Genomic DNA, 26,249 nt, shown 5'->3' with positions numbered 1-26,249 from the left:
GGCAGGAAATGGGGCTCCTCCGCACCCAAAAACCTCCTTTTTCACCCCAAAAATCCCCTCTCCACGCCCAGAAAACCCTTTTCCCCCAAACCCCCTCTTTTACCCCAAAACCCCTTTTGACCCAAAAATCCCTTTTACCCAAATCTCTTTCAAAACCCCCTTTTACCCCAAATCCTTTTTACCCCAAAAAACCTTTTTGACCCCAAACCCCTTTTTTAACCCTAAAAACCTCTTTTTACCCAAAATCCACTTTTTTCCCCCCAAAAACCCTTTAGCCCCAAAAAAACCCCTTTTTCACCCCAAAACCCCTTTTTCCCCAAAAAAAACCCCCTTTTCCCCCAAAATCCACTTTTTCACCCCCAAACCCCTTTTTTGACCCAAAATCCCCTCTTTTTACCCCAAACCCAACACACGGGGGGGGTGATGGGGGGGTCCCCCCTTTATGCAGGGGGGGGGCGGCGCTGGCTCCTCGGCATCGAAGTAGCGCTCCTCAGCATCGCGCTCCGCGATGATCCCGAGATCCAGGTCGGCATTCCCGTCCACCTGGCTGGGAATGGGGGGAATGGGGGGGATAAGGAGGGAATGGGGGGATAAGGAGGGAATGGGGGGATAAGGGGGAATGGGGGGGATAAGGGGGAATGGGGGGGATAAGGAGGGAATGGGGGGATAAGGAGGGAATGGGGGGGATAAGGGGGGAATGGGGGGGATAAGGAGGGAATGGGGGAATAAGGAGGGAATGGGGGGGATAAGGGGGGAATGGGGGATAAGGAGGGAATGGGGGGGATAAGGAGGGAATGGGGGGATAAGGGGGGAATGGGGGGGATAAGGGGGGGAATGGGGGGGGATAAGGGGGGAATGGGGGGATAAGGAGGGAATAGGGGGGGATAAGGAGGGAATGGGGGGATCGGGGGGGTACCTGTAGTCGAATTCCCGGTCCTGGCCTCCAGGAAGCGCTGCTCCATGCGGGAAAGGAACTCGGCGCGGAGCAGCTCCCGCTCGGATGCGTCCGGGATGTGGGGGGGGGAGGCGTCCCCGTCGTCATCTGGGGGGACGCACAAAGGTGTGAGCTCAGACCCCCCCTGTATCCATAGGGAGGCCCCTCATATCCATAGGGACCCCATTATCCCTAAGGCCCCCATTCCCCATAGGGACCCCATTCCCCATAGGACCCCCATTATCCCGTAGGCCCCCATTCCCCATAGGCCCCCATTCCCCATAGGACCCCCATTATCCCGTAGGCCCCCATTCCCCATAGGACCCCCATTATCCCGTAGGCCCCCATTCCCCATAGGACCCCCATTATCCCGTAGGCCCCCATTCCCCATAGGCCCCCATTCCCCATAGGACCCCCATTACCCCTAAGGCCCCCATTCCCCATAGGACCCCCATTATCCCTAAGGCCCCCATTCCCCATAGGCCCCCATTATCCCTAAGGCCCCCATTCCCCATAGGACCCCCATTCCCCATAGGACCCCCATTATCCCATAGGCCCCCATTCCCCATAGGACCCCCATTATCCCTAAGGCCCCCATTCCCCATAGGACCCCCATTCCCCATAGGACCCCCATTATCCCTAAGGCCCCCATTCCCCATAGGACCCCCATTCCCCATAGGCCCCCATTCCCCATAGGCCCCCATTATCCCATAGGCCCCCATTCCCCATAGGACCCCATTCCCCATAGAACCCCCATTCCCCATAGGACCCCCATTCCCCATAGGCCCCCATTATCCCATAGGCCCCCATTCCCCATAGGACCCCCATTATCCCGTAGGCCCCCATTCCCCATAGGACCCCCATTCCCCATAGGACCCCCATTCCCCATAGGCCCCCATTATCCCATAGGCCCCCATTCCCCATAGGCCCCCATTATCCCATAGGCCCCCATTCCCCATAGGACCCCCATTATCCCGTAGGCCCCCATTCCCCATAGGCCCCCATTCCCCATAGGACCCCCATTCCCCATAGGACCCCCATTCCCCATAGGCCCCCATTCCCCATAGGCCCCCATTATCCCATAGGCCCCCATTCCCCATAGGCCCCCATTCCCCATAGGCCCCCATTATCCCATAGGCCCCCATTCCCCATAGGCCCCCATTATCCCATAGGCCCCCATTCCCCATAGGCCCCCATTATCCCTGGGGATCGCCTGCTCACCCCCATCCCGCAGGCGCTGCAGGCTCAGGCGCTGCTGCACGGCCGCCTCCTCCATGGAGCGCAGGAGCAGGGCCGAGAGCGAGGGGGGGGTCCCCCCGGGGGGGGGGGCCGAGGGGGGGTCCCCCTCTTGGTACTGCCCAATGTAGTGCTGGTAGAGCAGGGGCTCCCGGGCGCGCATCTCCTGCTCGCTGAAGTACTGCCCCTCTGGGGGGTGAGCATGGGGTATGGGGGGCAATGGGGGTAAGGGGGGTAATGGGGGCACAAAGATAAAGGGGACAATGGGGAACCCCCTGCAAGTGTAATGGGAGCACCCATTCGATAGGGGAGGCCCCCAATGTATTGCCCCCATTACCCCATTGCCCCCATTACCCCATTGCCCCCATTACCCCATTGCCCCCATTACCCCCATTGCCCCCATTACCCCATTGCCCCCATTACCCCATTGCCTCCATTACCCCATTGCCCCCATTACCCCATTGCCTCCATTACCCCCATTGCCCCCATTCCCCCATTGCCCCCATTACCCCATTGCCCCCATTACCCCATTGCCTCCATTACCCCCCATTACCTCATTGCCCCATTGCCCCCATTACCCCATTACCCCCCATTACCTCCATTACCTCTTACCCCCATTCCCCCTATTGCCCCATTGCCCCCATTGCCCCCATTGCCCCCATTACCCCCATTGCCTCCATTACCCCCATTACCCCTATCACCCCCATTGCCCCCATTGCCCCCATTACCTCCATTACCCCCCATTACCCCCATCGCCCCCATTACCCCCCATTACCCTCATTACCCCCCAATACCCCCATTACCCCCATTACCCCATTGCACCCCCTTACCCCGCAGCAGCTCCTGCAAGGCCGCAAAGCGCCGGTTCCGCACCAAGGTTCGGGCCGGGGGGCGGCGGGGCCGGGGGGGGGCGCGTCCGGCGTCCAATGGGGCCCCCCCCGGCTCCTTGGGGTCCCCCTCGGCCATGATCTTGGGGGGGGGGGGGGAGAACCGGTTAAAGGGGGGGGGGGGGACACACCCCGAATTCCATAGGGAAAAGGGGGGCACCCAAAGGACCCCCATTTACCTCATGGGAAGGGGGGGGACCCCGAATCACCTCAGAGAGGCCCCCCCGGCAGCCCGGGCCCGTTTGAGTGCGGCACAGGCCGAGCGGCGGCTCGGGAGTCCCGCGCTGCGTCACTTCCGGGGCGGAGCGGGTTCGCGCAAGGAAGGTTCCGGGGCTCTTTGGTTCCTACCCCGTCGGTTAAAGGGAGCAGCCGAAATGAGGTGATTTGAGCCCAAAAGTGGAGGGGGGGAGGGGAATGAGGGGGGTGGAAATAGGGGAGGGGTCAAAAATAAAGCTCAAATGAGGGAAAATGGCCCAAAAATGGGAAATAAGGAATCAAAAATGGGGAATTTGGCCCAAAATCTGAGGGATTTGGCCCCAAAATGGGAAATAAGGGACCAAAAATGGGGATTTTGCCCCCAGAATTGAGGAATTTGGGCCAAAATCGGGAATAAGGGACCAAAAAAAAGGGGATTTGGCCTCAGAATTGAGAAATTTGGCACAAAAGCTGAGGAATTTGGCCCAAAAATGGGGAATAAGAGACCAAAAATGGGGATTTCGGCGCCAAAATTGAGGAATTTGGCCCCAAAATGGGGAATAAGAGACCAAAAATGGGGATTTTGGCTTCGAAATTGAGGAATTTGGCCCAAAAATGGGGAATAAGCGACCAAAAATGGGGATTTTGGCCCCAAAATTGAGGAATTTGGCACAAAATCTGAGGAATTTGGCGCCAAAATGGGGAATAAGATCCAAATCTTGGGAATGATGGTCCAAAAATGGCAAATCTGGCCCCAAACTTGGGAAATACAGCCCAGGAATGGGAATTCTGGTCCCAGAAATGGGAATTCTGGTCCCCAAAATGGGAATTCTGACCCCCCAAAAGATGAAATAGAGCCTAAAAGTGGGAATTCCATGCCAAAAAGTGGGAATTCCACCCCTAAAGTGGGAATTCTGCCCCCAAATTGGGAATTCCACCACTAAAATTGAGAATTCTATCCCCAAAATTGGGAATTCCACACTAAAAGTGGGAATTCCAACCCTAAAAAAGGGAATGCCGCCCCTAAAATTGGGAATTCCATCTCTAAAAGTGGGAATTCCACCCCAAATTGGGAATTCCTTCCCTAAAATTGGGAATTCCTTCCCTAAAATCGGGAATTCCACCACTAAAATTGGGAATTCCACCCCCAAAAGTGGGAATTCCACCCTAAATTGGGAATTCCACCCCTAAAAGTGGGAATTCCACCACCTTCACCCCAATTCCAAACCTCTGGAATGTCCATTTCAGGTTAAAAATAACCGGGTTTTTTCCCCTTCCCCAATCCCATCCCTTTTGTCCCTAAAATGGGAAGTTTTACCGCAAATCCCATCCCCAGCATCCCAAAATCACGGCTTCCCACTCAAATCCCGGCCGCGCTTTGTAAAGGGGGCGCTGATTGGGGGGGTCAGTGGGAGGGGCGATAGAAGGAGGGTTCTCATTGGATGAGAGCGCGGACGGGGCGGCCCATTTGATAGCCCGGGGGGGCTAAGCGGAGGCGTGGCCAAGGCGACCCCGCGCCCTCCCATTGGCTGGCTCAGCTGTCTATCAGCGTGGAGGGGCGGGCCCAGGGGGCATAACCGCTTCCTATTGGCCGCTTCCGCGGCGCGGCTCTCTCATTGGCTGTGCTGCCTCCACCCCTGGAGTCACCTAGCAACGAAAGCCGGGTGCCTATTGGCTGGAGGGCTTGGTGGGCGTGGTTTAACGCAGGGTCGGCCCCCCCCCCCCCCAATAAGCAGAGCCCGGCGCAGGTCACGTGGGTTTATTTGGGGGTCGCGGAGGGGGGGGGCAATGGGGGGGTCCCCATGGTGGGAGGTACCATTGTGGGGGGGGGGGGGTCCCATCCCTTTGGGGGTCCCCATCACTTGGGGGGGGTCCCTTTTGGGGGTGCCCCAGGGCTCCCCAGTACCTGGGGGGGTCCCAGTGGGGGGGTCCCATTGGGGGGGTCCCATTGGGGGGGTCCCATTGGGATGTCCCATTCCATTGGGAGGGGCCTAGGGCACCCCAGTACCTGGAGGGTCCCATTGGGGTTGCAGAGGGGGGGGTCCCTTTTTGGGGGTTCCCATCTTATGGGGGGGTCCCATTGGGGGCTGCGGGGGGGTCCCATTGGGGGTTCCCATTGGGGGGTCCTCTTGGGGGGGTCCCATTGGGCTGTCCCATTCCATTGGAGGGGGGGCCCAGGGCACCCCAGTACCTGGAGGGTCTCACTGGGGGGGTCTCATTGAAATGTCCCATTCCATTCGGGGGGGGTCCTGGTTCACCCCAGTACCTGGAGGGTCCCATTGGGGGGGTCCCATTGGGGGGGTCCCATTGGGGGGGTCCCATTGGGATGTCCCATTCCATTGGAGGGGGGGCCCGGGGCACCCCAGTACCTGGAGGGTCCCACTGGGGGGGTCTCATTGGAATGTCCCATTCCATTCGGGGGGGGGGTCCCGATTCACCCCAGTACCTGGAGGGTCCCATTAGGGGGTGCAGGGGGGGGTCCCATTGGGGGTTTCCCATTGGGAGGGTGCAGGGGGGGTCCCTGGCCATGCCTCAGCTTTGGGGGTGCAGGGGAAGGGGGGGAGGGGGTCTCCACTTTCCGTTCCCCCCCCCCCCTCAGGCACAGCCCAATGGGGCGGGGGGGTCCATGGGGAGGTCCCCGGTGGGGGGGGGCGGGCAAACCACGTAGCGTCCGGGGCCGCCCCCCCCCCCATCGCTGGCGGGGGGGGCCGGGGGGGGCTCGGGGTCGCCCCCCCCGTCCTTGCCCCCCCCCGCCGCCCCCCCCTCCCCCATGTTGACGTAGAGGGGGGGGTCGGGGGGGCCCTGGGGAGGGGGGGGCAGGGACCGCAGAGCCCCCCCCAGCGCCCCCCCCAGCTCGGTGAAGCTTGGTCTGTCCCGGGGGTCGGCGGCCCAGCAGCGGAGCATCAGCGAGTACCTGGGGGGCAACGGGGGGCAATGGGGCTCTGTGGGGCTCTATGGGGCTGTGTGGGCTCTATGGGGTTATGGAGCTCAATGGGGCTATGGGGGCAATGGGGCTGTGGGAGCAATGGGGCTCTATGGGGCTCTGTGGGGCTATGGGGCTCTATGGGGCTATGGGGGTAATGGGGCTCTATGGGAGTCTATGGGGGTCTATGGGGCTTTGGGGCTCTATGGGGCTCTGTGGGGCTATGGGGCTCTGTGGGGCTATGGGGCTCTATGGGGCTATGGGGGCAATGGGGCTCTATGGGGCTCTATGGGGCTCTATGGGGCTATGGGGGTAATGGGGCTCTATGGGAGTCTATGGGGGTCTATGGGGCTATGGGGCTCTATGGGGCTATGGGGGCAATGGGGCTCTATGGGGCTCTATGGGGCTATGGGGGCAATGGGGCTCTATGGGGCTCTATGGGTCCCTATGGGGCACTCACAGCTCCGGGGGGCAGCCAGGGGGCGCCCTCAGCCGCTGCCCCCCCCGCAGGTACTCGTAGACGTCGCCGTTCTCCAGCCCGGGGTAGGGGGTGCGGCCGCGCGCCAGGACCTCCCACATCGTCACCCCGAACGACCACTGGGGGGCAGTACAATACTGCGGCCGTGCTCCCATTGGCTGCCGCCTCCCGCCGCCGCCCTCCCATTGGCTGTGATCCCCCGCCGCCGCCCTCCCGTTGGCTGCGATCCCTCCCCGTATCCTCCTCCCGCTGCCTGGGGGCTGGGATCCACCCGGACGCTCCCTCCCATTGGCTGGGGGGGGGCCCGAAGCTCCCCTTCCCATTGGCTGGAAGGGGGGGGGGGGGGGGTGTTTCAGGGGGTCCCAGGGGTGTTTCGGGGTGATTTTGGGGTGATTTATGGTGTTTTGGGGTGTTTTGGGCTGTTTCGGGGTGATTTGGGGGTGTTTTGGACCGGTTTGGGGTGTTTTGGACAGGTTTAGGGTGTTTTGGGCTGGTTTGGGGTGGTTTTGGGGGCGTTTTGGACTGGTTTGGGGTGTTTTGGACCGGTTTAGGGTGTTTTGGGGTGTTTTGGGCTGTTTCAGGGTGATTTTGGGGTGTTTCAGGGTGGTTTTGGGGTGTTTTGGACCGGTTTATGGTGTTTGGGGGTGTTTTGTGGCAGTTTTGGGGTAGTTTGGGCATGTTTTGGAGTGCTTCTGGGGCGTTTCAGGGTGGTTTGAGGGGCGTTTAGGCTGGTTTGGGGCTGATTCAGGGTGTTTGGGGCTGGTTTGGGCTGTGTTTGGGCTGTTCCAAGGTGTTTCAGGCTCTTTTGGGCTGTTTTGGGACTGTTTTGGGGCTGTTTGGGGCTGTTTTGGGCAGTTTCTGGGCTGTTTGGGGCTGTTTTGGGCTGTTTTGGGACTGGTTTTGAGCAGGTTTGGGCAGTTTGGGGCAGTTTTGGGGCAGTTTTGGACAGTTTCGGGGCTGTTTTGGGGTGTTTCAGGGCAGTTTTGGGGCTGTTTGGGCTGTTCTGGGCAGTTTGGGGGCTCTTTTGGGCCGTTTTGGAACTGTTTTGGGCTGTTTTGGGGCTGTTTTGAGCTGTTTTGGGCTCTCACCACGTCGCTCTTGGTGCTGTAGACGCGGCTCTCCAGGCTCTCCAGCGCCACCCACTTGACGGGCACGGGGGCCACACAGCCCTGCCGGTAATACTGCCCCCCCCCCAGGCGCTTGGCCAGCCCGAAGTCAGCCACCAGCACCCGCAGGCGCTCGTCCAGCCTGCGGGGACAACAGGCACCAAGTGGGCACCTCAATGGGGACCTCAATAGGGGCCTCAATGGGGACCTCAATGGGGGCCTCAATGGGGATCTCAATAGGACCTCAATAGGACCTCAATGGGACCTCAATGGGGGCCTCAATGGGGATCTCAATAGGACCTCAATGGGCACCTCAATGGGGGCCTCAATGGGGACCTCAATGGGGGCCTCAATGGGGACCTCAATGGGGACCTCAATGGGGGCCTCAATGGGCACCTCAATGGGGACCTCAATGGGGGCCTCAATGGGGACCTCAATGGGGGCCTCAATGGGGATCTCAATAGGACCTCAATGGGCACCTCAATGGGGGCCTCAATGGGGACCTCAATGGGGATCTCAATGGGGACTTCAATGGGGATCTCAATGGGGATCCCATATCCCCATTTCCCCCCATTACCCCCATTACCCCCATTGCCCCCATTGCCCCCATTACCCCCATTACCCCCATTGTCCCCATTACCCCCATTGCCCCCATTGCCCCATTGCCCCATTGCCCCCATTACCCCCATTGCCCCCATTGCCCCCATTGCCCCCATTGCCCCATTGCCCCCATTGCCCCCATTACCCCCATTGCCCCCATTGCCCCCATTACCCCCATTGCCCCCATTGCCCCCATTGCCCCCATTGCCCCATTGCCCCCATTGCCCCCATTACCCCCATTGCCCCCATTGCCCCCATTACCCCCATTGCCCCCATTGCCCCCATTACCCCCATTGCCCCCATTGCCCCCATTACCCCATTACCCCATTGCCCCCATTACCCCATTGCCCCCATTACCCCCATTACCCCCATTACCCCATTGCCCCCATTGCCCCGCAGCCCCCCCGTGCCCCACATGCAGTTCCTGGCCGCCAGGTCGCGGTGGATGAAGTTCCGCAGGCTCAGATATTCCATCCCGGCAGCGATGTCCCGCAGGAAGCGCAGCAGCGTCCCCGGAGCCAGCGCCTGCGCCCGGCACCACATGGGCCCCATAGAGACCATAGAGCCCCATAGAGACCATAGAGACCATAGAGCCCCATAGAGACCATAGAGACCATAGAGACCCATAGAGACCATAGAGACCATAGAGACCATAGAGACCCATAGAGACCATAGAGACCATAGAGACCCATAGAGACCATAGAGCCCATAGAGCCCCATAGAGACCATAGAGACCCATAGAGACCATAGAGCCCCATAGAGACCATAGAGACCATAGAGACCATAGAGACCCATAGAGACCATAGAGACCATAGAGACCCATAGAGACCATAGAGACCATAGAGACCCATAGAGACCATAGAGACCCATAGAGACCATAGAGACCATAGAGACCATAGAGACCCATAGAGACCATAGAGACCATAGAGACCCATAGAGACCATAGAGACCATAGAGACCATAGAGCCCCATAGAGACCATAGAGACCATAGAGACCCATAGAGACCATAGAGCCCATAGAGCCCCATAGAGACCATAGAGCCCCATAGAGACCATAGAGCCCCATAGAGACCATAGAGACCATAGAGACCCATAGAGCCCATAGAGACCCATAGAGCCCCATAGAGACCATAGAGACCCATAGAGACCCATAGAGACCATAGAGACCCATAGAGACCCATAGGGACCCATAGAGACCCATAGAGACCCATAGATCCCATAGAGACCCATAGGGACCCATAGAGACCATAGAGACCCATAGGGACCCATAGAGACCCATAGAGACCCATAGATCCCATAGAGACCCATAGGGACCCATAGAGACCATAGAGACCCATAGGGACCCATAGAGACCCATAGAGACCATAGAGACCATAGAGACCCATAGAGCCCCATAGATCCCATAGAGACCCATAGAGCCCCATAGAGACCATAGAGACCCATAGAGCCCCATAGAGACCATAGAGACCCATAGATCTCATAGAGACCCATAGAGACCATAGAGCCTCATAAAGCCCCCATAGAGCCCCATAGAGACCATAGAGCCCCACAGAGCATCATAGAGCCCATAGGGCCCCATAGACCCAATACAGCCCCATAGAGTCCCATAGAGCATCGTAGACTCATAGATCCCCATAGATATCCCCAATTGCCCCATTACCCCCATCACCCCCATCACCCCCATCGCCCCCATTACCCCCATCACCCCCATCACCCCCATCACCCCCATCGCCCCCATCACCCCCATCACCCCCATCACCCCCATCGCCCCCATCGCCCCCATCACCCCCATCGCCCCCATCACCCCCATCACCCCCATCACCCCCATCGCTCCCATTACCCCCATTACCCCCATCACCCCCATCACCCCCATCACCCCCATCACCCCCATCACTCCCATCGCCCCCATCACCCCCATCACCCCCATCGCCCCCATCACCCCCATCGCCCCCATCGCCCCCATCGCCCCCATCGCCCCCATCGCCCCCATCACCCCCATCACCCCCATCGCCCCCATCGCCCCCATCGCCCCCATCGCCCCCATCACCCCCATTACCCCCATCACCCCCATCACCCCCATTACCCCATCGCCCCCATCACCCCCATCGCCCCCATCGCCCCCATCGCCCCCATTACCCCCATCACCCCCATCGCCCCCATCACCCCCATCACCCCCATCACCCCCATCACCCCCATCGCCCCCATCGCCCCCATCGCCCCCATCACTCCCATCACCCCCATCACCCCCATCACCCCCATCACCCCCATTACCCCATCACCCCCCCTTGCCCCACTCACCAGCGGGGGCTGCCCCAGCCGGGCCCGCAGCAGGAAGCTGTGCAGGTCCCCGTGCGCCATGAACGGGAGCACAACGATGGGAGCCGGGAGCCCCCCATCCCCCCAGGCCTGCAGGCACACACCTGCCCCACCGGTTACCCCATGGAGCCCCATAGAGACCCATAGGGACCCATAGAGACCCATAGAGACCCATAGAGACCCATAGAGACCCATAGAGACCATAGAGACCCATAGAGACCCATAGGGACCCATAGAGACCCATAGAGACCCATAGAGACCCATAGAGACCCATAGAGACCATAGAGACCCATAGAGACCCATAGGGACCCATAGGGACCCATAGAGACCCATAGAGACCCCATAGAGACCCATAGAGACCCATAGAGACCCCATAGTGACCCATAGAGCCCCATAGAGACCCATAGAGACCCATAGAGACCCATAGAGACCATGGCGCTCCATAGAGACACATAGAGCATCATAGTCCATCATAGAGCCCATAGAGCCCCATAGAGACCATAGAGCCCCATAGAAACACATAGAGCCCGTAGAGCCCCATAGAGAACCATAGAACTCCATAGACATCATAGCCCCCATAGCCCCCATAGCCTCCATAGCCCCCATAGCCCCCATAGCACCCATAGCCCCATAGCCTCCATAGCCCCCATAGCACCCATAGCCCCATAGCCTCCATAGCACCCATAGCCCCATAGCCTCCATAGCACCCATAGCACCCATAGCCCCATAGCCTCCATAGCACCCATAGCCCCCATAGCCCCATAGCCTCCATAGCACCCATAGCACCCATAGCCCCCATAGCCCCATAGCCCCCATAGCACCCATAGCCCCATAGCCCCATAGCCTCCATAGCACCCATAGCCCCCATAGCCCCATAGCCTCCATAGCACCCATAGCACCCATAGCCCCCATAGCCCCATAGCCTCCATAGCACCCATAGCCCCATAGCCCCATAGCCTCCATAGCACCCATAGCACCCATAGCCCCCATAGCACCCACAGACCCCATAGCCCCCATAGTACCCATAGCCCCCATAGCCCCCATAACCCCCATAGTACCCATAGCCCCCATAGCTCCCCATAGTCCCCATAGCACCCATAGCCCCCATAGCACCCACAGCCCCCATAGCCCCCATAGCTCCCCATAGTCCCCATAGCACCCATAGCCCCCATAGCACCCACAGCCCCCATAGCCCCCATAGCTCCCCATAGTCCCCATAGCCCCCATAGCCCCCATAACCCCCATACCCCCCATAGTACCCATAGCCCCCATAGTCTCCCTAGCCCCCATAGTACCCATAGCCCCCATAGCACCTATAGCCCCCATAGCACCCACCAATGAGGCTCATGACATTGGGGTGATCGAACTCCTTCATGCAAGCGGCCTCAGTGAGGAACTGCTCGAGCTGCGCCCGGCTGCCCATGGCCACTGAGGAGCAGTGATTTCGGGTCATTTTGGGTCATTTTGGGTTGTGTTGGGTCATTTTGGGGTGGTTTTGGGGGGTTTTTGGGGTGGTTTTGGGGGGTTTGGGGTCATTTTGGGGTGTTTTGGGTAATTTTGGGGGGGTTTTGGGGGGGGGTTGTGGTGGATTGGGGGGGTTTTGGGGGGTTTTGGGTCCCGCTCACCCTTCATGGTCTTCACAGCCACCCTGAGGACGCCGCTCTCGTGCTGGAGCTGCCCCTCCACGACGGAGCCGAACTCACCTGGGGGGCAAAGGGGGGGTCAATGGGGGCATCCCTATGGGGTCAATGGGGGCAACCCTATGGGGTCAATGGGGACACCCCGATGGGGTCAATGAGGGCATCTCTATGGGTTTAATGGGAGCACCCCTATAGGGTCAATGGGGGCACCCCTATGGGGTCAATGGGGGCAACCCTATGGGGTCAATGGGGGCATCCCTATGGGGTTAACGGGGGCATCCCCATAGGGTCAATGGGGGCATCCCTATAGGGTCATTGGGGGCACCCCTATGGGGTCAATGGGGAACAGCCCCTATGGGGTCAATGGGGGAATCCCTATAGGGTCATTGGGGGCACCCCTATGGGGTCAATGGGGGCATCTCTATGGGGTCAATGGGGGCATCCACACAGGGTCAATGGGGGCACCCCTATGGGGTCAATGGGGGCATCCACACAGGGTCAATGGGGGCATCTCTATGGGGTCAATGGGGGCATCCACACAGGGTCAATGGGGGCACCCCTATGGGGTCAATGGGGGCACCCCTATGGGGTCAATGGGGGCATCTCTATGGGGTCAATGGGGGCATCCACACAGGGTCAATGGGGGCACCCCTATGGGGTCAATGGGGGCATCCCTATGGGGTCAATGGGGGCACCCCTATGGGGTCAATGGGGGCACCCCTATGGGGTCAATGGGGGCCATGCACCCACCTTCACCCAGGGTCTTGCCCAGGGCCAGGCGGTGCCGGTCCAAGGTCACGTCCCGGAGCTTCTCCTGCAGCTCCTCACTGATTCCCAGGCGGGACACTGGGAGATGGGCACCAGGGATACCCCATGGATATGCATGGATACCCCAGGGATACCCCTTAGGCACCATGGATACCCCATGGATACCCCATAGATACCCCATGGATACCATGGATACCAATGGACACCACAGATATCATGGACACCATGGACACCAATGGATACCAATGGATTCCAAGGAATACCACGGACACCATGGATTCCAACGGATTCCAATGGACACCATGGACCCCATGGATACCATGGATACCAATGGATACCATGGATACCCCATAGACACACCATGGACACCCCATAGACACCATGGACACCATGGGTTCCAATGGATACTAATGGATTCCAATGGACACCATGGATACCAATGGATACCAATGGATTCCAATGGATACTAATGGATTCCAATGGACACCATGGATACCAATGGACACCAATGGATTCCAATGGACACCATGGATACCAATGGATTCCAATGGATACTAATGGATTCCAATGGACACCATGGATACCAATGGACACCAATGGATTCCAATGGACACCATGGATATCATTGGACACCAATGGATTCCAATGGATACCAATGGATTCCAGTGGATACCAATGAATACCAACGGATTCCAATGGATTCCAATGGATTCCAATGGATACCAATGGACACCAATGGATTCCAATGGACACCAATGGATTCCAATGGACACCAATGGATTCCAATGGATCCCAATGGATCCCAATGGATTCCAATGGCCACCACGGCCACCGGGCCGGGATCCTGGGACACTCACGCAAGGCATTGGTGGATCGGCGGCTGTAGGAGCTCCGCACCCGGAACTGCACCACGGGCTCCCCATGGGGTGCGAAGGCCACGCTGGGGGACATGGGGACACCAGAGGGTCACCAGAGGGTCCTATAGGGTCCTATGGGGCCCTCTGGGGTGCCCTGCGGTGGGGCTCCTGCTCACCCATAGTGGGGCTTCTTCCTCCTCCACCTCCGGGCCAGCAGGAGCCCCAGCGCCAGCAGAGCCACCAGGGCCACCACGGCCACGGCGGCCACCACGGGCGGCCAATGGTCAGCGGGGAGAGCCACTGCGGGGAGCACTGCGGGAGGGGAGGGCGGCGGCGGCATTGACGTCGTCATCGACGCCATCATCATCATCATCCATCACCGTTATCCATTGTCATCATCCATCATCATCATCGACATCATCATCATCATCCATCACCGTTATCCATTGTCAACATCCATCATCATCATCGACATCATCATCATCATCCATCACCGTTATCCATTGTCATCATCCATCATCATCATCGACATCATCATCATCATCCATCACCGTTATCCATTGTCATCATCCATCATCATCATCGACATCATCATCATCATCCATCACCGTTATCCATTGTCAACATCCATCATCATCATCGACATCATCATCATCATCCATCACCGTTATCCATTGTCATCATCCATCATCATCATCGACATCATCATCATCATCCATCATCGTTATCCATTGTCATCATCCATCATCATCATCGACATCATCATCATCATCCATCACCGTTATCCATTGTCATCATCCATCATCATCATCGACATCATCATCATCATCCATCACCGTTATCCATTGTCATCATCCATCATCATCATCGACATCATCATCATCATCCATCATCGTTATCCATTGTCATCATCCATCATCATCATCGACATCATCATCATCATCCATCATCGTTATCCATTGTCATCATCCATCATCATCATCGACATCATCATCATCATCCATCATCGTTATCCATTATCAACATCCATCATCATCATCGACATCATCATCATCATCCATCACCGTTATCCATTATCATCATCCATCATCATCATCATCATCATCCATCATCGTTATCCATTATCAACATCCATCATCATCATCGACATCATCATCATCATCCATCATCGTTATCCATTGTCATCATCCATCATCATCATCGACATCATCATCATCATCCATCATCGTTATCCATTATCAACATCCATCATCATCATCGACATCATCATCATCATCCATCACCGTTATCCATTATCATCATCCATCATCATCATCGACATCATCATCATCATCCATCATCGTTATCCATTGTCATCATCCATCATCATCATCGACATCATCATCATCATCCATCACCGTTATCCATTATCAACATCCATCATCATCATCGACATCATCATCATCATCCATCATCGTTATCCATTGTCATCATCCATCATCATCATCGACATCATCATCATCATCCATCATCGTTGCCCATTATCATCATCCATCATCATCATCGACATCATCATCATCATCCATCATCGTTACCCATTATCATCATCCATCATCATCATCGACATCATCATCATCCATCATTGTTATCCATCATCATCATCCATCATCATCATCATCATCATCATCATCATCCATCATCGTTGCCCATTATCATCATCCATCATCATCATCATCATCATCATCATCATCATTATCCATCATCATCATCAATATCATTGACATCATCATCGTCGTCGTCATCAACATCATCGCCATCATCCATCATCGTCATCGTCATCATTGTCGTCATCATCATTGACATCATCATCATCATCATCATTGACATCACCATTGACATCATCACCATTGACATCATCAACAACATCCATCATCATCATCTGTCATCATCATCATCATCCTCATCACCATCGTCATCATTGACATCATCTTCATCCCCTCACCAGGCTGCGTCTCCAGCGGTGTTTCTCCAACTGCGGGGACATTGGGACATCGTTGGGGATACGGGCTATGGGATATGGGATATACGGGATATATGGGGTATATGGGATATATAGGATATGGGATATCTGGGATATAGGGGATATATGGGATATATGGGATATAGAGGATATAGGGGATATATGGGGTATGGGATATATGGGGTATATGGGGTATGGGATATATGGGATGTGGGATATATAGGATATATGGGATATATGGGATATATGGGATATATGGGACATGGGATATATGGTGTATATGGGATATGGGATATATGGGTTATACGGGATATATGGGTTATACGGGATATATGGGATATATGGGATATATAGGATATGGGCTATATGGGCTATGGGATATGGGCTATATGGGCTGTATGGGCTATATGGGCTATATGGGATACGGGATATGGGCTATATGGGCTATAAGGGCTATATGGGATATGGGATATGGGCTATATGGGCTATATGGGATATGGGATATGGGCTATATGGGCTGTATGGGCTATATGGGATATGGGATATGGGCTATATGGGCTATATGGGATATGGGATATGGGCTATATGGGCTGTATGGGCTGTATGGGCTATATGGGCTATATGGGCTATATGGGATATGGGATATGGGCTATATGGGCTATATGGGCTGTATGGGCTGTATGGGCTATATGGGCTATATGGGATATGGGATATGGGCTATATGGGCTGTATGGGCTGTATGGGCTATATGGGATATGGGATATGGGCTATATGGGCTATATGGGCTATATGGGCTATGGGATATGGGCTATATGGGCTATATGGGCTATATGGGATATGGGATATGGGCTATATGGGCTATATGGGCGATATGGGATATGGGCTATATGGGCTATATGGGATATGGGCTATGGGATATGGGCTATATGGGCTATATGGGCTATATGGGATATGGGCTATATGGGCTATATGGGATATGGGATATGGGCTATATGGGCTATATGGGCTATATGGGATATGGGCTATATGGGCTATATGGGCTATATGGGCTATATGGGCTATGGGATATGGGCTATATGGGCTATATGGGCTATATGGGATATGGGATATGGGCTATATGGGCTATATGGGCTATATGGGCTATGGGATATGGGCTATATGGGCTATATGGGCTATATGGGCTATGGGATATGGGCTATATGGGCTATATGGGCTATATGGGATATGGGATATGGGCTATATGGGCTATATGGGCTATATGGGCTATGGGATATGGGCTATATGGGCTATATGGGCTATATGGGCTATATGGGCTATATGGGCTATATGGGCTATATAGGATATGGGACGGGTTCCATGGGGCTCTCGGCGCGGGGCTCACTTGGGGGCAGCCGCACTCGGGGGCTCCAGGGCCCCTCTCCCCCCCCCGTGTACGGGGCCACCCGGACCCAGAGGTTCTGCTGCAGCTCCAGGCTCTGCTCCTGCGCCAGCCCCACGTCCAGCTCCACCTGCGATGGGGCGGGGCTCAATGGGTCCCTATGGGTCCCTATGGGTCCCTATGGGGCGCTATGGGGCGCTATGGGGCGCCGTGGGTCTCACCTCGGGGTCCCGCTCCCCCCCATAGCGCAGGCGGAAGCCCCGGAGCGCGCCGTTGAGCTGACCGCTAGGGGGCGCCCAGCGCGCCCGCGCGCGCCCCCCCGCGCGCTCCAGCGTCACGTTCTCGGGGGGGGCGTCCGGGGCTTGGGGGGGGGGGGGAACACGACAGGGGTCAAACAGGGGTCAGGGGGCGGGGCTGGAGCCGTGGGAGCCACGGAGCCAGCCCCATAGAGACCCATAGGGACCCATAGAGACCCCATAGAGAAACCATAGAGACCCATAGGGACCCATAGAGACCCATAGAGAAACCATAGAGACCCATACGGACCCATAGAGACCCCATAGAGACCCATAGAGTCCCCATAGAGAAACCATAGAGACCCATAGGGACCCATAGAGACCCCATAGAGAAACCATAGAGACCCATAGGGACCCATAGAGACCCATAGAGACCCATACGGACCCATAGAGACCCCATAGAGAAACCATAGAGACCCATACAGACCCATAGAGACCCCATAGAGACCCATAGAGTCCCCATAGAGAAACCATAGAGACCCATAGGGACCCATAGAGACCCCATAGAGAAACCATAGAGACCCATAGGGACCCATAGAGACCCCATAGAGAAACCATAGAGACCCATAGGGACCCATAGAGACCCATAGAGACCCATACGGACCCATAGAGACCCCATAGAGAAACCATAGAGACCCATACAGACCCATAGAGACCCCATAGAGACCCATAGAGTCCCCATAGAGAAACCATAGAGACCCATAGGGACCCATAGAGACCCCATAGAGAAACCATAGAGACCCATAGGGACCCATAGAGACCCCATAGAGAAACCATAGAGACCCATACGGACCCATAGAGACCCCATAGAGACCCATAGAGTCCCCATAGAGAAACCATAGAGACCCATAGGGACCCATAGAGACCCCATAGAGAAACCATAGAGACCCATAGAGACCCATAAAGACCCCATAGAGAAACCATAGAGACCCATAGGGACCCATAGAGAACCATAGGGACCCATAGGGACCCATAGAGACCCATAAGGACCCATAGAGACCCATAGGGACCCATAGAGATCCATAGAGCCCATAGAGACTCCAGAGAGCCCCCCATAGACACCCCCCATTGCCCCCCCCTCACCCCCCTCCAGGGTCTCCGCGCGCTCCCATTGGCTCCAGGGGGAGGCGCCGCAGCGCACGCGCAGCCGGTAGCGCGTGAAGGGGCGGAGCCCCGCGAGCCGCAGCGCGGGCGGCGGGGGCGGGGCCGCGCGCTCCTGAACCCGCCCGCCGGCCTCCGCCTGCAGGGGGCGCCACAGCGGGGGGGGGGGGGCGCGCCAGGGAGGGACCATAGAGAGGGACCATAGAGAGGGACCATAGAGAGGGACCATAGAGAGGGACCATAGAGAGGGACCATAGAGAGGACATAGAGAGGGACCATAGAGAGGGACCATAGAGAGGGACCATAGAGAGGACATAGAGAGGGACCATAGAGAGGGACCATAGAGAGGGACCATAGAGAGGGACCATAGAGAGGACATAGAGAGGGACCATAGAGAGGGACCATAGAGAGGGACCATAGAGAGGGACCATAGAGAGGGACCATAGAGAGGACATAGAGAGGGACCATAGAGAGGGACCATAGAGAGGGACCATAGAGAGGACATAGAGAGGGACCATAGAGAGGGACCATAGAGAGGGACCATAGAGAGGGACCATAGAGAGGACATAGAGAGGGACCATAGAGAGGGACCATAGAGAGGGACCATAGAGAGGGACCATAGAGAGGGACCATAGAGAGGACATAGAGAGGGACCATAGAGAGGGACCATAGAGAGGGACCATAGAGAGGACATAGAGAGGGACCATAGAGAGGGACCATAGAGAGGACATAGAGAGGGACCATAGAGAGAACATAGAGAGGGACCATAGAGAGGGACCATAGAGAGGGACCATAGAGAGGGATCACAGAGAGCCATAAGCCTCCATAGACCCCCATAACCCCTCTATAACCCATCAATAGACCCCCCATACCCCCCATACCCCCCATACCCCCATACCCCCCATACCCCCCATACCCCCCATACCCCCATACCCCCCATACCCCCCATACCCCCATACCCCCATACCCCCCATACCCCCATACCCCCCATACCCCCTATACCCCCATACCCCCCATACCCCCCATACCCCCCATACGCCCCATACCCCCATACCCCCCATACCCCCCAAACCCCCATACCCCCATACCCCCCATACCCCCATACCCCCCATAGCCCCCATACCCCCCATACCCCCCATACCCCCATACCCCCCATACCCCCCATACCCCCCATACCCCCATACCCCCCATACCCCCCATACCCTCCATACCCCCCAAACCCCCATACCCCCATACCCCCCATACCCCCCATACCCCCCAAACCCCCATACCCCCCATACCCCCCATACCCCCCATACCCCCATACCCTCCATACCCCCATACCCCCCATACCCCCCATACCCCCATACCCCCCATACCCCCCATACCCCCCAAACCCCCATACCCCCCATACCCCCCATACCCCCATACCCCCCATACCCCCCATAGCCCCCATACCCCCCATACCCCCCATACCCCCATACCCCCCATAGCCCCCATACCCCCCATACCCCCCATAGCCCCCATACCCCCCATACCCCCCATACCCCCCCAGCCGCCCCACAGCGCCCCCTACCTGCACCCTGCACTCCCCAACGGGGCTCTCCCCGGCCTCCCCCAGCTCCCAGCCCAGCTCCAGCCAATCAGAGCCGCGCCCCAACAGCGCCACCTGCCGGGGGGGCTGCGGCACCACTGCGGGGGGGGGGGGGGGAAACACAGGGCTCAAGGGGACCCCAAAACAAGGGGGGGGGACCCCAATGTGTGCCCCCCCCATTACCTTTAATGGAGGGGGGGAGGACAATGGGATACCCCCAAAATAGGGGGGGGGTCTTAAAGCATGGGGGGACCCATGCTCCCCCCCCTCCCCGTTACCTGTAATGGTTGCGCCCCGCGATGTCGCCACCCCGCGGGCGTTGTGGGCCTCGCAGGAGATGGTGCTGGTGCGGGTGAGGCCTGGGGGGCAATGGGGGTGAATGGGGCTCGATAGGGCGCTATAGGGTATCTATAGGTGTCTATGGGTTCTATAGGGCTCTATAGGTCTCTATGGTCTCTATTGGTCTCTATAGATCTCTATGGGTGTCTATGGTCTCTATAGGTCTCTGTGGTCCCTATAGGTCTCTATGAGCTCTATAGGTCTCTATAGGTCTCTATGGGTCTCTATGGTATCTATAGGTCTCTATAGATGTCTATGGGTCTCTATGTGGCTCTATAGGTCTCTATGGTCTCTATAGGTCTCTATGAACTCTATAGGTCTCAATGTGTCTCTATAGGTCCTTATGTGTCTCTCAAGGTCTCAATGTGTCTCTATAGGTGTCTATGGTCTCTCTAGGTCTCTATAGGTCCCTATAGGTCTCTATAGGTCTCAATGTGTCTCTATAGGTCTCTATAGGTCCCTATGGGTCTCAATGGGTCTCTATAGGTCTCTATAGGTCCCTATGGGTCTCTATAGGTCTCTATAGGTCCCTATGGGTCTCTCCAGGTCCCTCCGGTGCCGGTGCCGCGCTCACCGCTCAGCCGCAAGGTGGCGCTGCCGTTGCCCGCGGGCTCCTCCAGGGGGGCCCCGTCCCGCAGCCACCGGAGCCGGACGGGCTCGGGCGGGCCCCGCGCCCCGCAGCGCAGCGTTAGGGCGCCCCCTAGCGGCACCTCCGCGTCCTGCGGCTCCTCCTCGAACTGCGGCAGCCCTGGGGGGGGGGAACAGAGGGGGTGACCCCGGGCTATGGGGCGGACCCACACTTATGGGGCAGAGCCACATCTATGGGGCAGAGCCACATTTATGGGGCACAGCCACATCTATGGGGTGGACCCACATCTATGGGGCAGGACCCACATGTATGGGGTGGACCCCGGGCTATGGGGCGGACCCACACTTATGGGGCACCCCACATCTATGGGGCAGAGCCACACTTATGGGGCACAGCCACATCTATGGGGTGGACCCACATCTATGGGGCAGGACCCACATGTATGGGGTGGACCCACACTTATGGGGCACCCCACATCTATGGGGCAGAGCCACACTTATGGGGCACAGCCACATCTATGGGGCAGAGCCACATCTATGGGGTGGACCCACATGTATGGGGTGGACCCACATGTATGGGGCGGACCCACACTTATGGAGCACCCCACATCTATGGGGCAGAGCCACACTTATGGGGCACAGCCACATCTATGGGGTGGACCCACATCTATGGGGTGGACCCACATGTATGGGGCGGACCCACACTTATGGAGCACCCCACATCTATGGGGCAGAGCCACACCTATGGGACAGGACCCACACCTATGGGGTGAACCGGGGCTATGGGGCAGCCCCACACGTTGGGGGTCACTCACCTGCCAGCTCCAGATGCGCCTCCGGTGACAGCAGCTGCTGCCCCCCGGCCCGGGCCCAGCACCGGTACCGGCCCGAGTGGGAGCCCTGCACCGGCACCAGCCTGCGGGGACCCGGGGGGGTCACGTGAGTGGGGACCGGGGGGGGGGTCATGTGAGTGCCCGTGATCCCGGTGTGCCCTGATCCATCCCGCTCTGTCCCAATGCATCCCAGTGCATCCCAGTGCATCCCAGTGCATCCCAGTGCATCCCAATGCATCCCAGTGCATCCCAGTGCATCCCAATGCATCCCAGTGCATCCCAGTGCATCCCAATGCATCCCAGTGCATCCCAGTGCATCCCAGTGCATCCCAGCGCATCCCAGCGCATCCCAGCGCATCCCAGCGCATCCCAGTGCATCCCAATGCATCCCAGCGCATCCCAATGCATCCCAGCGCATCCCAATGCATCCCAGTGCATCCCAGTGCATCCCAATGCATCCCAGTGCATCCCAGTGCATCCCAATGCATCCCAGTGCATCCCAGTGCATCCCAGTGCATCCCAATGCATCCCAATGCATCCCAATGCATCCCAGTGCATCCCAGTGCATCCCAGTGCATCCCAATGCATCCCAATGCATCCCAGTGCATCCCAGTGCATCCCAGTGCATCCCAATGCATCCCAATGCATCCCAGTGCATCCCAGTGCATCCCAATGCATCCCAATGCATCCCAGTGCATCCCAGTGCATCCCAGTGCATCCCAATGCATCCCAATGCATCCCAGTGCATCCCAATGCATCCCAGTGCATCCCAGTGCATCCCAATGCATCCCAGTGCATCCCAGCGCATCCCAATGCATCCCAATGCATCCCAATGCATCCCAGTGCATCCCAATGCATCCCAATGCATCCCAGTGCATCCCAGTGCATCCCAATGCATCCCAATGCATCCCAGCGCATCCCAGCGCATCCCAATGCATCCCAGTGCATCCCAATGCATCCCAGTGCATCCCAATGCATCCCAATGCATCCCAATGCATCCCAGTGCATCCCAATGCATCCCAATGCATCCCAGTGCATCCCAGTGCATCCCAATGCATCCCAATGCATCCCAATGCATCCCAATGCATCCCAATGCATCCCAGTGCATCCCAGTGCATCCCAATGCATCCCAGTGCATCCCAGTGCATCCCAGTGCATCCCAATGCATCCCAATGCATCCCAATGCATCCCAGTGCATCCCAGTGCATCCCAATGCATCCCAATGCATCCCAGCGCATCCCAGTGCATCCCAGTGCATCCCAGTGCATCCCAGCGCATCCCAATGCATCCCAGTGCATCCCAGTGCATCCCAGTGCATCCCAGTGCATCCCAATGCATCCCAGTGCATCCCAATGCATCCCTCTTTATCCCGCTCCATCCCTCTCCATCCTGCTCCACCCCCCCCATCCCTGCCCCCCCCACCTGAGCTCGGTGGCCCCGATCCAGGCCCCGTCCCCCGTAGGCACCAGGGCCTGGTCGGTGTCCGCGGGCACCGGGCGCCCGTCCCGGCTCCAGCCCAGCTCCGGGGGGGGCCCCGCGCCCCGCACCCGGCACCGGAACCGCACCGAGGCCCCCGGCGCCGCCGACGCGTTCCGGGGGGGCTCCAGCAGCCACAGCCCTGGGGGGGCAACGGGCACCGGTGAGGGCACCCAGGGACACCCATGGGGACCCATTGGGACCCACTGACACCCATTGACACCCATTGGGACCCATTGACACCCATTGGGACCCATTGACACCCATTGGGACCCATTGACACCCATTGACACCCATTGGGACCCATTGACACCCATTGACACCCATTGGGACCCATTGGGACCCATTGACACCCATTGGGACCCATTGACACCCATTGGGACCCATTGACACCCATTGGGACCCATTGGGACCCATTGACACCCATTGGGACCCATTGACACCCATTGACACCCATTGGGACCCATTGAGACCCATTGACACCCATTGACACCCATTGACACCCATTGGGACCCATTGACACCCATTGACACCCATTGACACCCATTGACACCCATTGGGACCCATTGACACCCATTGACACCCATTGACACCCATTGACACCCATTGGGACCCATTGACACCCATTGGGACCCATTGAGACCCGTTGGCACCCATTGACCCCCATTGCTACCCACTGACACCCAGCGAGCACCCACTGACACACATTGAACCCCATAGAACCCCACTGAACCCCATTGCCCCCCCATAGAGCCCCATTGCCCCCCCTTGCCCCCCCATCACCACGGCAGGGGGGGCCCGGGGCCGTGGGAACGGAAGCCGGGGGGGGTCACGACCTCCCCCCGCTCCCACGGGACCCTTCGGCATTCCCGGTATGCACGGGGGGGGGGGGGCATCGGGAGCCCCCCCTGGACCCCCCCTCATCCCGGACCCCCCATCCCAAACCCCCCCCTTCATCCTCCCCCCCCCCAGTCCTGGATCCCCCCATCCCAACCCCCCCCCTCGATCCCAGGCCCCCCCCCCCCCCGTTATCCCGCACCCCCCCCGTTCATCCCCCCCCATCCCAACCCCCCCCCCCTTGATCCCAACCCCCCCTCCCGTTATCCCGGCCCCATCCCGTTCATCCCCCCCCCCCGTTATCCCGCACCCCCCGAACTGACCGGGCGGAGCCGTTCCCGTTCCCGTTCCCGTTCCCGCCGCCGTTCGCAGGGCGGCGGCCGCCAGAAGCGCCACGAGCGCCGGGACGGGGCCCCCCATGGCCCCCCCCCGGGGGGGAGCGGAGCCGGGAACGGGAGCGAACGGGAATGAGGGGGGGGGGGGGAGGAGGAAAAACGGGATCGGGAAGAGGGAAAAGTTTGTGCCGGGACGAAGCGACCGCGCCCGAGGGGGGGGGGGGGGGGGGGGGCGGGAACGGGATCGGGAACGGGATCGGGAATGGGATCGGGAACGGGATCGGGAACGGGATCGGGAATGGGAATGGGATGGGGGGGACCCGAGAGGGGCTGGGGGGATGAGGAGGGGAGAGCCCCAAGAAGGGAGCGGGAATGGGATTGGGGGGAGCCGGAACTGGGAGCGGGAATGGGATGGGGGGGGCTCAAACCGGGAATGGGATCGGGAAAGGAGGGATCGGGACCGGGATTGGGACAGGGAATGGGATGGGGAAAGGGACAGGGAAAGGGGGGATCAGGACCGGGAATGGGGCTGGGAATGGGACCGGGAATGGGACGAGGAAAGGGATGGGGAAAGGGGGGATCCGGACCAGAAATGGGATCGGGACCGGGAATGGGGCCGGGAATGGGATCAGGGGGGCCTCAAACCGGGATCGGGCCCGGGAGACCGGGAATGGGATCGGGATCGGGAATGGGACCGGGGGGGGCTGGGACCGGGTCAGGTCCCGGCGGTTCCGGCTCCGGCCGCTTCCTCCCGGCTCATCCCGAAAGGGGAAGCGGCTCCGGCCTCCCCCCGCCATGGGGTGAGGGGGGGCAACGGGGGCTGGGGGTGATGGGGGTGCTCTATGGGGTGTCTCTAGGGTCTATGGGGTGCTATGGGGGTCATAGGGTGCTCTATGGGGTGTCTCTAGGGTCTATGGGGTGCTATGGGGGTCATAGGGTGCTCTATGGGGTGTCTCTAGGGTCTATGGGGTGCTATGGGGGTCATAGGGTGCTCTATGGGGTGTCTCTAGGGTCTATGGGGTGCTATGGGGGTCATAGGGTGCTCTATGGGGTGTCTCTAGGGTCTATGGGGTGCTATGGGGGTCATAGGGTGCTCTATGGGGTGTCTCTAGGGTCTATGGGGTGCTATGGGGGTCATAGGGTGCTCTATGGGGTGTCTATAGGGTCTGTGGGGTGCTATGGGGGTCATAGGGTGCTCTATGGGGTGTCTCTAGGGTCTATGGGGTGCTATGGGGGTCATAGGGTGCTCTATGGGGTGTCTCTAGGGTCTATGGGGTGCTATGGGGGTCATAGGGTGCTCTATGGGGTGTCTATAGGGTCTGTGGGGTGCTATGGGGGTCATAGGGTGCTCTATGGGGTGTCTCTAGGGTCTATGGGGTGCTATGGGGGTCATAGGGTGCTCTATGGGGTGTCTCTAGGGTCTATGGGGTGCTATGGGGGTCATAGGGTGCTCTATGGGGTGTCTCTAGGGTCTATGGGGTGCTATGGGGGTCATAGGGTGCTCTATGGGGTGTCTCTAGGGTCTATGGGGTGCTATGGGGGTCATAGGGTGCT

The 26,249-nt window shown here is 58.3% G+C and overlaps 2 protein-coding genes across 2 annotated transcripts; both read right to left on the bottom strand.

Annotated features, from left to right (window-relative positions):
* Nucleotides 1-416: 416 nt before the first annotated feature.
* Nucleotides 417-5,712, bottom strand: CCDC97 (coiled-coil domain containing 97; the record flags this gene model as incomplete). The annotated part of the gene is made up of 6 exons (XM_080636069.1): nt 417-547; nt 917-1,042; nt 2,156-2,359; nt 3,001-3,139; nt 3,237-3,349; nt 5,622-5,712. The coding sequence occupies 6 exons, from the start codon at nt 5,710-5,712 to the stop codon at nt 441-443; spliced, it is 780 nt and encodes a 259-aa protein (XP_080492195.1). The 3' UTR covers nt 417-440.
* Nucleotides 5,713-6,620: 908 nt separating this feature from the next.
* On the bottom strand, nt 6,621-24,780 carry LOC308230989 (tyrosine-protein kinase receptor UFO-like; the record flags this gene model as incomplete). Its single annotated transcript, XM_080636068.1, is given in 20 exon segments — nt 6,621-6,652; nt 6,655-6,772; nt 7,742-7,901; nt 8,775-8,884; nt 10,658-10,779; nt 12,011-12,103; nt 12,301-12,378; nt 13,066-13,161; nt 13,941-14,023; nt 14,117-14,252; nt 15,844-15,951; nt 17,321-17,447; nt 17,539-17,678; nt 18,697-18,853; nt 20,270-20,385; nt 20,566-20,646; nt 21,186-21,374; nt 22,030-22,130; nt 23,470-23,665; nt 24,684-24,780. Coding segments are annotated over 20 exon segments (2,340 nt in total).
* Between the last annotated feature and the right edge of the window lie 1,469 nt (nt 24,781-26,249).

Source organism: Psittacula echo (genome assembly GCF_963264785.1).
Source record: "Psittacula echo genome assembly, chromosome: 29".
Classification (NCBI taxonomy): domain Eukaryota; kingdom Metazoa; phylum Chordata; class Aves; order Psittaciformes; family Psittacidae; genus Psittacula; species Psittacula echo.
The sequence above is the reverse complement of the archived record's forward strand: the minus strand, read 5'-3'. Positions and strand labels throughout refer to the sequence as shown.